The 12377-nt window shown below is 45.2% G+C and overlaps 1 protein-coding gene and 1 long non-coding RNA gene across 3 annotated transcripts in view; both read right to left on the bottom strand.

The window, feature by feature from the left end:
* LOC308584520 overlaps positions 1-12377 on the bottom strand; it is a 218439-nt gene that overhangs the window by 44316 nt on the left and 161746 nt on the right. The window lies entirely within an intron of this gene.
* Positions 1-12377, bottom strand: part of RNF144A (ring finger protein 144A) — a 59612-nt gene that overhangs the window by 8186 nt on the left and 39049 nt on the right. The window contains exons 2-4 of the mRNA XM_081189218.1: positions 10060-10205; positions 924-1028; positions 665-725 (exon numbers count right to left, since the gene is read on the bottom strand). Of these exons, the coding sequence (XP_081045344.1) occupies positions 665-725; positions 924-1028; positions 10060-10194 (301 nt within the window). The 5' untranslated portion in view covers positions 10195-10205. The remainder of the gene's footprint in view (positions 1-664; positions 726-923; positions 1029-10059; positions 10206-12377) is intronic.

The raw sequence follows: 12377 nt of genomic DNA, 5'->3' as shown, positions 1-12377 counted from the left end.
ACAGCATCTCAAGGTAGGGCTGGAAAATCCCTGTCCTTGGAAGACAATGGCTTGACTCAAGCATAAGGCAAAAGTTTTTAAGATGCAGAATTCTTCTTGAATCAAGCCACACACAGTGGAATGCCAATTCCTGATCATATCCAATATCTTATTCTTTGGTATGGCTGTGGAATATCAACGGGAAGCAGTAAGTTTAATAAATAAATAAATTTAAATACCATTTGTTTATAAAATGTTCCAAGTGATGTACAACCATATAACGAAGACATAAGAAAAATAAATAAGAACCTTGTTAAATAGTATCTGTAGCCTCATTAAAACAGAGTCTACAATAGGTGGTAATGAATGTAATCAAAATCAATAAATGCCTGGATGAACAGGTAAGTTTTTAACATCTGTTGGAAATACAATATTGACAGCACATTTCGAATTTCCGTGGGGAGCTATCCTGCATGGTTAAAAAAAATAAAAATAAAGCGCCTCTTCCTCATGGTTTGGAAATGTATTTTCCACACACGAGATTGAGTCCAATGTTAGTCATGCTCAGAGATGACCCTTTGAAGTTAATGAACATGGGCACATTATTTTCAGTGGGTCTACTGTGAGTGGAATTTAGTTGGCTACAACCCCCAGTTTGGGGCCACCTGGGATGTCTGCTGTATACCTCTTTCAAACTGTAGCTTCTTATACTTCTGCATGATTTCTGATGCAACCATACACTCAATCTGTTTTAAAGAGAGAGAGAGAACGAGAGAGAGAGAGATACAAGCATCCGATTAATGATAGCGATAACTAAAGGGATAACAGGCAAAGATAGACAATGAGCTTGGAGCAGAAGTTACATAACAGCAACACGCACAAATATCTGCAATAACAACTGAGCTGAACTTTTACGTAAGACAAATTCGTGTCAGGAAACGTACTTCATTTTCTTGAAGATGACCTCGCTTCGGGCAGGAGGCATCAGGGCAGCTAATGGCTGTTTCTAAGCCTTCCTTGATCAAAATCTCCACATACTGTTTCAGGCACTGTAAGAAAGTCAGACCCAGTGGCTGTCAATATTATTCACCATTGAAATATATGCTTCAACAATAACAGTTGGTCTGTCATCCAAAAGGTGCAAATCCCAATGGGTCTACTCATGTGAGCAGCGTTATTTCAGATCTTCCTCGAGCGTTTTTCACGCTATTAATCTTCCTTCTCCAATACCAGGCTGCTCACCAAAGAAGACCCCCGCCTCTGCTCCCCAGTTTGAATGTCTATTTGTACTCATCGGACGGCTCCTACAAAATCTGACCTACCCATGGCCCAGTTGAGATGTTATGGCTGACCCCAGTTTCGATGCCAAGCATGCAGTGGGGAAATCATGCGCCTTTCCTCTGCACATGTCCAGGCTGGTAATATATTGGATGTAAACAGTCATGTGGTTGGTTAGACTCCAACTTCCTGGACACCAGCTGGGAAACTATGAATAGTTTATTTAGAGCTTGGTTTGCCATGTGAGGATTGGCCAACCCTTCATCTTAAAAGGAAAGCCAACCTTCATTTGGTGAACAAGTCACTAGCCTATTAGAGTAAGCAGTGTTCTGTGTTTAGGGAAGCTTTTAATGTTTGATGTATTACGGTATTTTAATATTTTTCTGGAAGCCCAGCCAGATGGGCGAGGTATAAATAATAAATTATTATTGTTGTTGTTAATGCCCTTCTGCACATCCTTGGTTCAGGGTAAACCACAGTTTGCTGTTACCTTCATGACAGACCAGTAACTATGGTTGTAACTGAATATAGTTTGCTTCCAAACCAGAATCAGAACCATGGTTTGAAGTGCTTTCCATTTCTGGTTTTGGGGAAAACAATGATGATTGGTTACCCGATTCAGACCTCATGTCAACCTAAAATTAATTTATGAGGCTAAAAGTGCATGATGGTCTTTCCTCCCCCACCCCCAGCATGCAAGTCTGATGTTCCCGATGACCAAGCTATAGTTTGACAGGAATGACTGAACCAGACTCAGACTTGACCAGACTCGAGAAAAGGTTGATGAGTTACAGAATCAGACACCAGGGATCCAAAGGGCTATTTTGGGATAGCCCAAGGGCTACAGCTCAGCTCGCCCAGTGGGATGTGTTGAACTCTTTCCCTTTCAACAGCAGCCTGCCACATGACAACTGTGGCGTGGGGGCTGCTATGGACTAAGTTCATTCATACAATCCTTGGAACTCTTTGTACACTTCTATGGTCCCTTCCCAGCACGCAGGGCCTATTGACATTTAAAACCAAGTTTGCGGCAGCTTCCTTTTCTAAGACCGGTAACATGTTTTCATCTTTCGTGGTATGAACTGTGGATTCCCACAGCTCTTTCCACAATGCTCTTAGCAACTACCAAGCCGTTCCCATCTTCAAGGATACAATACTAGAGCATTTTGCTATAATCGTTTTCTTTATATAGCTGTTTCCACCCACGGTGCTTTACATAAACGAACCCATGCTTTTTAAAACACACATATATATGCATGCTCAGGCAGCCTCCATTCACACCAGCAGATACCCGCCCACCCCCCAGTTGCCATAGCTTTCTTTCATATGATGTTTAATAGGTTTTAAGTGAGAATCCAGGTTTTGGGAGATTAATGGTTGCAGAAAAAATTGAAAGCATATAGCTTTGTGTTCTGCTCACACTCAGCCTCTCTCGATGGGAGGGAATGGGTGCGCTGAATGGGACTGTAAGCAAAACTTGTACACTGTCAGGGAACTGACATCGGAGCGAGAGGCGAAGGGGAGGCTCCCAGATGATGCTGGCGAAGGACCCAGCAGCAGGGGGAGAAACAGCTCAGTAGAGGGGGAAGCCAATCAGCGCAACACCGGGAATAAAGGGAGGCAGACGGGGGAAGTGGAGAGAGGGCTCCAGGACTCTTCACTGGACATCAGTGAGGAGAGCCCAGGTCCTCCGCTACCCACGCCTTCCCTGCGCAGAAGGCTCCCGCGCAGTGAGAGGAGGAGGAGACTGGGTGTCAAGCAACTTTTATGTTGGAAGAGGTTCAAGAAACGCCCACTGACGGATTCTGCCAGTGACTGAGGCAGCCACGATGAGAAGGGGCTGTGCAGTCAGAAAGGTTTAACAAGGCAAATTAACCGAGAAAGGCACCAGTTTACGCACGAGTAACTCATACCCATTACATACACATATGTACACATGTGGCAACCTGGTGCTGTGCTCTCTTTTTCCTTTTATAGTACCTCTGAGGCCAAATTCCTTCTCTTTCTCCCATGTTCCCAATGGCTAAGAACTGCAGACTCTAAAGAGAATGGAGTGGTGGGAATAAGAGGCACAGATAGGCAGGTGGTCATTTCAATTTCACTTTGGCTTCAGGGGAGGGAACTAAGGCAGTGTCTCCCAAACTTGTGCCTCTAGGTGTTTCTGGACTACAGTTCCCAACATCCCTGACCACGGGTTCTATTAGATAGGGATGATGGAAGTTGTAGATATCTTTCCTCCCAAGACACCCTAAAGCAGAACGGGCCTATTTCATAGTCTGTTCAGGTGACTGGATCTGCTCTGAGAGATTCCAGTCCTATTACAAACTACTAAATGAGACTAGGCTCTCCCATCCGCTTTCACAGAAAGCGCTGCTCATTTGATGGTCCCTCTTCTTCCTCCAGTGAGACATACAGTGACCCGGGAAAGGGTATTCTCAGTGTTAAGTTGTGGGTGAACATATCAGACGACACAGCGATTCTCCAAACAACTCTTGTTTATTCACAGGCCAGAACAGAACTGAACTGAAGGGTTCAGCCAGCCTGCTTATATAGAGCTCCAGTACAACGTAACTGTAACAACTTTCTGTAACTATCCAATCACTGAACGTCACTTTCGAACCCTTATTTGCATATGTGGACCTGAACTATCTACAGTATCCCCCTGCTGGCCCAGGGTGAGAACTTCAGTACATAACACTCAGGCACCTCAACTTCCCTTGCAAACCCAAACAATGCCAACTCTTAAGTTGCTGGCATCAATTAAACACTTATTTATTTGCACAGCCCTGTGGGTGATTTATTGGCCTCTATGCCTGCTGCTGTGTAGTTTATTTATCTTGCTGCTATTTTATATTTTTAGAGTTTGTTGATGTGTTCCCTGCGGGTTGGGTTGTTGGGTTAGGTATTTTACTAGCAACCCACTGTGGGATCATCTTGCATGCTGAACAGCGGGATATAAATATTCGGAACGAACAAAGAAATATATATACACACACACACACAAATTGCCTTGTGTAAGCAGAGCAGCCTTCTGCAGTGAAATAAATATGAGCAGGGGAACTTTGTGCACATCACAGCTCTGTGCGCTCACAGAAGATCACAGAAAGAAGCACATCTTTCTTCAACAGGCGCACCATTAATGATCATCAGCCACACACCACACAGTACTGGGACCCGGCTGGGCAGGGACAGTGAGATTTCCGACACGGCGCTCTAAGTGCGATCAAGAATGCTACCCCACTTGCACATGAGAAATGTGTCTTAAAATGAGACTGCGTGCATATCTGATGACAACATTTAGCCCTCAGAGAGCCACATCTAGAGATGAGTATACTTTGTGAATGATTCATTTAAAACAAAAGGGCTTCTTCCCACCAAGGTTAGCTGGAATTTTATTTTATTTTCCGAACATCTTCCAAACAAAAGAGGATACAGAAGATCCCCTTGTGATACATGGCAGGCAGTCCAGTTGTGTTAATACAGGTCTACCCATGCATTATTCTGAGATCTACAAGTAGGTATACAAATTTAACAAATAAATAACAACAACAACTCTGGTTCATTCCCACTATAACCAGGTTTGTTTGTTTGTTTGTTTGGTGCAGAGATAAACTGCTAAGTGGGCAAGGATGGCAGCTGTGTCACAACGCATAACACAATGAGCTGTTGCTACACATAAATAGCCAGAGGTTGAATGCTTGTACGGTGGCGTACAACATATCCATGCATCAAAGCTAGCAATATATAGTACAAGAAATGCAAAACCCATGCTTTGCACTGATGAAACACACCACTCATGAGCTCTCAGAATCAGAATAATTACTTGATAATTCATTTGGGCTAAAGCATTTTTATATAAAGATGATAGATGTCGCTGAGGGCTGTTTTATCTCTGTCACAAATAACATCTCTTTTAGTGTTGTTGCGCAGAATATTGCACAGCAGATGTTCACATTGCTTAGCACCCCTTTACACTTTTTTTTGGAGGGGTGTCCACTTAGTGCCAATGTTTTTCCAATCCTCTCTGCTTGGGGCAGGGAAAGAGGGCACCCTTGTCTCTATTGCCAAAGTAACTAGGGCATCATTTGAGCATGTAACTCCAATCCCAGCGCAACTGCTGATTAGTTTCCGAGCCCACTTCAAAGTGCTGGTGTTGACCTATAAAGCCTTACACAGTTCAGGACCTCAATACCTTAAGGATCACCTCTCCCCATACAAACCCAGCCTGCTTGTCATCTGAGGCCCTTCTCTATGTCCCCCATCCCAGAGAGGTTCGGAGGGTGGCAACAAGAGAGTGGGCCTTTTCTGTGGTGGCTCCCCGATTGTGGAATGCTCTCCCCAGAGAGGCTCGCCTGACGCCATCATTACATGTCTTTAGGTGCCAGGCAAAAATATTCCTCTTTACCTAGGCCTATGGCTATTAAATAATCTATGGCCTGTGAAAGTGGGGGGGGGCTGATATTATGATGACTATTTTATTATTGGGCTGTCTGTCGGTATGCTTTTTATTATGTTTTTATCATCGATGTTCTGTAATGTGTTTTTAATGCTGTACACTGCCAGGTATCTTTTGATAAAGGGTGGTGTATAAACTGCAGCAGCAGCAATAACGATAATAATTCTCTTGCATGAGTACAGAGGAACAACATCCATATATGGGTGTCATTGCTCATACCTCTTCCAAATGCAAGGGAGCAGGGGACCAGTTCATTCATGGAGCCAGTGTGGTGTAGTGGTTAACAGTGGTGGACTCATAATCTGGTGAACCGGGTTCGCTTCCCTGCTCCTCCACATGCAGCTGCTGGGTGACCTTGGGCTAGTCACACTTCTCTGAAGTCTCTCAGCCTCACTCACCTCACAGAGTGTTTGTTGTGGGGAAGGAAGGGAAAGGAGTTTGTGAGCCGCTTTGAGACTCCTTAGGGTAGTGATAAAGCGGGATATCAAATCCAAACTCTTCTTCTTCTTCTTCATGGGAAGCTGCCTTGTACTAAAGAGACCTTTGTCTCTCTAGCTCCATATTATCTGCAATGTTCTCTCTAGTGCCATATTGTCTACAATGACTGGCAGTGGTTCGCTAGCCCTTCCTGGAGATGCCAGGGATTGAATCTAGGGCCTTCTGCATGCAAAGCAGGTGTTCTACTGCTGAGCTACAGCCCTTCTGTGAACAGGAGCTCCTGCCCTCTTCTACCTGCCTCTTTGCAAACTCGTTTCAACTGCACTTATTCTACAAGCAAGGCTGGCCAACTATGCCAGGGCCAGCACTATGTGTGTGTTTTTTTCCTCTGCACCAGAAGATAACAGGCAGCTTGACAACCTTGGAAAGCTCTTCCCGCCCACACAGCGGTGAAACGTGGGCTGAGGAAAGGGTCCATTTCTGCAACCTTCGTACCGCGCTAATCCTGCTCGGCTGGCAAGTAATTCCCCTGCAAAGCATCAGTGCATTTTTAATCACGGCTGTGGCTTATACAAGGCCTCAGATGGAGCTGAGAGGGATGCTTCCTTAAAAAAGGACACAGGGCTACATGTTTGCTGGAGAACATGTCAAAGGGCACTGGCAGCAGATGCTCTCGCAAAGCTGCTCCGAGAGAGAGCACAGTGCTGGCTACCCGTTAAAAGAAGCTGGGATAAGCATGACTAGGGGAAGTGACTGGCTGCAGACGGTGAGATTAATAGCCGAGAAACTGGAATATATTCTAGGAAAGCAGTTTCAGAAATTGTCGCCGAAAGGATTAATTAGCAGTACTCTTAGGTGCTTCTCAGCTCGTGAACTGTGTTTTAATTTAAAGATGGTTTGATTCCCCAACAGCCACTCACCCTCACATAATTATCAATCAGGGAGGGGCATGGGTGCGGGACACAACAAGGAAACACAAACCCTGGTTAAGTGCTCAAAGACACACACCGGGAATCTCTTGCTATCGCTTAGTGGCGATTGGGTTGGTTTGTAATAGAAACTGTTCCAAAATGTAACATTGTGAATTAAGCTAACCGATCTATCCCCCCCCCAAAAAAACGAAAACATTATGCTAATGTGTCAAGGAGATTATCCTTTATGAGCTCCTTTCCAGCAACACTTCAGGGGTTGCCAATGTAGTAAGGGCTATTCAGTTATATAATGATCCTTTACTAGTGCAGACTAAAACGTTGGCGTAGGATGTGTACTTCGTTCCGACTATGTAGTTCTGAAAGATCTCTGTGTGGCTCTTTTTCCATTCATTTTTCCACCCACAAAAATGAAAGAGATCTTCCAGCAGTTCCTACCAACGTACTGAACTGTAATAAATGGCAGATCTCTTAATGGTTGCATTTAGTCCTCCCCAGTTTAAGGGAGCTGCTCAGAGCTGCAATTCTATAAAAAAAGTTTGAAGTAAAGCCAAACCCAGTGATTTCAACAACAACAAAGAGTCTAGAACAGTCAAGTTTGTACCTAGGCTCAATCGCTCCTAGGAACCCTGCCTTAAAGGGCCCTTGCCATCATTCCCTTTATTTACAACATTCAGGCTTTCAGTACCATTGTTTACGTAGCCAAAATGCTCCTATGCACACACAAAAGGGAGATGTCAGCCAGCTTGGGGGAACCCAGAGGTTTATGGAAGTACAATGCAAGCTTCAGATAAAGTGGGAGGGAAGGGGGAGAGAAGAGAACCTCAAAAACAGCCAAATGTGGAATGAATGTAGCCGCAGAATTGTTGACTATCCGGATAGTTACAAATCAGGCAATGGGAAACCTGAGCAGGGCAGCGCTCCAGGCCTCTCTGACTGGCTTTCAGAACTCTCCGCAGCCACCTCTTATCTCCAGGCCACACCGCTCACCAACCCTGCTTCGCCTCCTCCTGGAGCTAGAATGTGTCTGTGAACTGAGAATAGGCCTTGCTTGCTAAGGGAGCGCTGCGTGAGTCAATTAACAGTTGCTGCTCTGCTCTCGTTTGCTCCCTCCCCTGCCCCTTGGAAGGTTACTCAGAACGGAACATGGCACTGAAAAAGATTCCCCAACCTTGCTTTAGCAAAAGGACTGTGTGGACAGTGCTGTCTTTCAGGCTGAAAACCAAGGTGTGGGGCAAGTCACACTGCCAGTCGTGGATTTGAAAAGCTTGGAACAGGTACCTCGAGCAGCCACAACCAAGTGGGTAAGCAGGAAAAGGCGCACCACGGGGATAGTTAAACTTTGCCAGTTACCTGCTCTATAAGGGATGATTGCTGCTTGTCACCAGCAATTTGTATGCGTGCATAAATTCCTGCTGCAACTAGCAGTAGAGAGCACAAAACTGCAAGCTAAGGGTTTTGTTGCTGTTGTGAAACTTTGCATAATTGAGCTAGATGCTCTGGTGCTAAAATGTTGCTTTTTGGTGAATGAAATACTGGACAGTGGTACCTTGGGTTACAGACGCTTCAGGTTACAGACTCCGCTAACCCAGAAATAGTACCTCAGGTTAAGAACTTTGCTTCAGGATGAGAACAGAAATTGCGTGGCGGCAGCGGGAGGCCCCATTAGCTAAAGTGGTACCTCAGGTTAAGAACAGTTTCAGGTTAAGAATGGACCTCCAGAATGAATTAAGTTCTTAACCCGAGGTACCACTGTATATGCAAGTGTGGGGGAACTACCCCACTGCCCAGGGAACACGGAGTTGCCCTTAAGCCTTCCTGTGCTGCGAAGTGCAGCGCCTGAAGGAAATAAAGAGTCCCCATCACCTGGGCAAGAAGAATGAAGCTGCAGAAGAATGAAGCTGAAAGTCATTTGGGTTGCATTTTTTGTTTAAGCCAAGGGGGGAGTTTTGCACCCTCTACCCACCCCCAGAATCTCCGAAGAATTTTCTGCTTGGCTGTTGCTTAGACTCAGTCCTATTAATTTCTTTTTTAAGGGGAAAAAAACCTGTAGAAGTGGGTGGTGTTCTTTGACTGAAACTAGTCTTCTTCCTTGCTACCCTTCTAGACCCGACCCGGCCAAGTTCTCCCTGTGTAAATACATACTGAAGCTACTTTAGGCTTTTGTTTTTAACTGGAGATGGATGAAGCTCGACGCCCACTCGCTTCCCGCCCATGCCATTCTCAATACACTTATGACCTTAACCAGATGGCTCTTTCTTTTCTGTGGCACGCTGCTTTTCAAAACCCAGACGTCAAAAGCTCCACACAGCCGTTTAGGAGATTGCTCTTTGGCTTCTCTGTTTGAAATGTCACTGATGTAGCACAAAGACACCCTCCTCACACACACACACAAACAAACACACACATTCCGTTCCCCTCTTTCTTTCAGATGTGCTTTTTTATGAAGAAAGGCACACAACTTAATAAACACAACCTCACAATCCGGTAACGGATCATAACAATATGGGTCTGAATAAGCCCCAGGTGCCCGCTTATCCATAAATGGGCACAAAATTATCATTATAATATTTTTAACCCTCTGCAAAAGTGGCACCTATAAGGATTACCTCCATTTTATCCTCTCACAAGTGCTGCAAGTGAGATTAGGCCAAAAGCCAGCGACTGAACCAGCAAGGTGTATCTTGGGAGCTTCTGTCCAATAAACCTCACCACTTCCATCTTCCCTGAAGCAGCCCAGAATTTTCCCACAGTTCTGTATGTGTGGTATTAAGCACCAGGGTAATACAACAGGAGGTGTAAAAACACCACAACAACCCTGGGACTATGCCCGCACGCCTGCATTACTTATGTACACATAATGTACTTATGTACAACCCACAAATCCTCTCGTTGGCTTTGCACAGATCTTGGCGGGTGTGGTGTGGACAACAGAACCGTTTCCAGCCGAGGCGCATACATTGTTTGAAGCTTACTAACCAAAGTACAGAAGATGCACTGGCATTGTGCGATTGTTGTCATCTGCTCCACTGGAAATTCTCCAAGGCAGAGTTTGCACGACACGAGAGGATCGAGCACCAAGTCCCAAGTAGGTCTGTATCTTGCTGTAGTCATTGCAGAATAATCTGAAATGAGAGAGAAGAGATGTTTCAGTGAAAGAAAGAAAGAGAACTTTATCAGACACCTGGTCCATCTTCTGCCGCCTGGCCTCGATGCAAAGCTGAGTGTCAGGGAACTGCCATCAGCTCAGGGGCGAGAGGGGAAAAGCCGGATGGATTACAGAGAGCCCCCAAAGATCGTGGGAAGCAGCACCTCCTCCGCGGAGGAGAGTAACCACGCCTCCAGTGGAGAGGAGCTTCAGGGCTCGGAGGAGGCGAGGCGGTGCCAGGAGACCTTGCCTGGGCAAAGCAGGGAGGAGAGAGGTCCTCCGTTACCCACGCCCTCCTTGCACAATAGGCTTCCACGCTGAGAGGGGAGGAGCAGATTGGGCATCAAGAAACTTCTCTGCTAGGGAAGGTTTAAGGACCGCCCACTCACAGATTCTGCCAGTGAATGAGCCAGCCACAGGGGAGTGGCGCTCTGCACAGAGAAAGTTTATTTTGGCATCAAAAGCAAGGCTTCACAGCCGAGCAGGGAGGCATTTGCCTTCTTGCTCTCGAGCAACCCCTTGGTACCCTAACACTGAGCATAGCCTTATTTTTCCCTCCCAAATGGGAAATGTGCATAGAAAGGGGACAGGCATGGCCACCCTACTTGACTGGGTGTTCTGCCCACAGTGTTTGCGCCACAGGTCAGTTTATCGCATCAGGCTATTCGTCACTTCCATCACAGTGCTAATGGGCTCAATCACTATTCCCGTTTCAAACTGCAGAGTGTAATGATGCATAGAGTGGACACTTAAGACATAATCTTGTTGAGGAGAAATGGTTTTATGTTATCACATAACTCATATGCACAGGCCAAAGAGGATGTTTATATTCAGCAATGGCCAGCCTTGCTGGCAAACGTACTGTAAACTGAGTCCAAGCTTCGGACTGTGCCATGCTAGTGAATCCTGACCCTTGGTGTGTTCTTAGTTCTGTTCTTCTGAGGTGGGGAGCAGAGCAACACAGCCTGAGCTTTCTGCCACAGGCTACATAATCCATAACATACAGCTCCCCCATTATTTTAAATGCCCAAACACACACCTGCACCTTAATACTAAAAGGGATAAAAGCCCATGCACTCCCACCAGTCTAACGAACAATGTACAGTGGTACCTCAGGTTACATACGCTTCAGGTTACAGACTCCGCTAACCTAGAAACAGTGCTTCAGGTTAAGAACTTTGCTTCAGGATGAGAACAGAAATCATGCTGCGGTGGTGTGGCAGCAGCAGGAGGCCCCATTAGCTAAAGTGGTGCTTCAGGTTAAGAACAGTTTCAGGTTAAGAACGGACCTCTGGAACGAATTAAGTACTTAACCCGAGGTACCGCTGTAATTACATAGATTCATCCCTATATTGAGCTACAGTTTTAGCTTTTTTCGTAATTCATATCTCAGCTCAAAAGGCTGCATTTTCCTGTAACTATCGATTTGCGGACTTGAAGCCCTCCAACTGTTACGAAAAATCGCTTTATAGTTTGGCCTTCAGGTCTCCAAGGAAACAAACAAACAAAATATTTCAGTTCTTTGCCACAAAGCAGTATCGGGCAAAGCTAACACTGAACTGGCAAGAATTGGATGAGAGAGAAAAGCAAGAAAAGATCAAGCAATCATATAAGGGGGTGGGCGTCCCAGATCATTTCTTCTGAAAATCCACGGCATGAACTTTGCTCGCGGCGAGGGGATAGAAAAAGGTACTGAACAGGATATTAGCTCTAAATTATGTTGTTACAGAGATATAGTGGACCTCAGAACAAAATATTTTCCTTGTGTGAAGTTCTAAGGGTGTGCAAGACTGTGTGAACCAGGCAGAAGGAGGAGGGTAGAGATATTTGTGTGTATATTAAAGCACACTTTTTGTTGGTTTTGGTTTACTGGGATTCACTCCCCTCCCCCCCACCAATCAATCCAGGGCTGGTTTTAAAAAACGTTCATACAAATGTGTCTCTTAGAGATTTCCTGGAATATGTAGAAACCACTTTATTTTTAGATGGTTCCATGTTTTGCTTCCAAACTGAGAGACACTGAACTACCTGAGTTTATGCGGGAATGAAATTTGCTTACCAGTACATTTTTAAGCATTGTGATGCATTGGGAGTACCACTTACTGCTGCATTACAAAAACAAAAACGTCAAGAAATGCCATTTCATCTA

Source organism: Podarcis bocagei (genome assembly GCF_964188305.1).
Source record: "Podarcis bocagei genome assembly, chromosome: 3".
NCBI classification, from domain to species: domain Eukaryota; kingdom Metazoa; phylum Chordata; class Lepidosauria; order Squamata; family Lacertidae; genus Podarcis; species Podarcis bocagei.
This window is presented reverse-complemented; position numbering and strand designations above follow the sequence as displayed.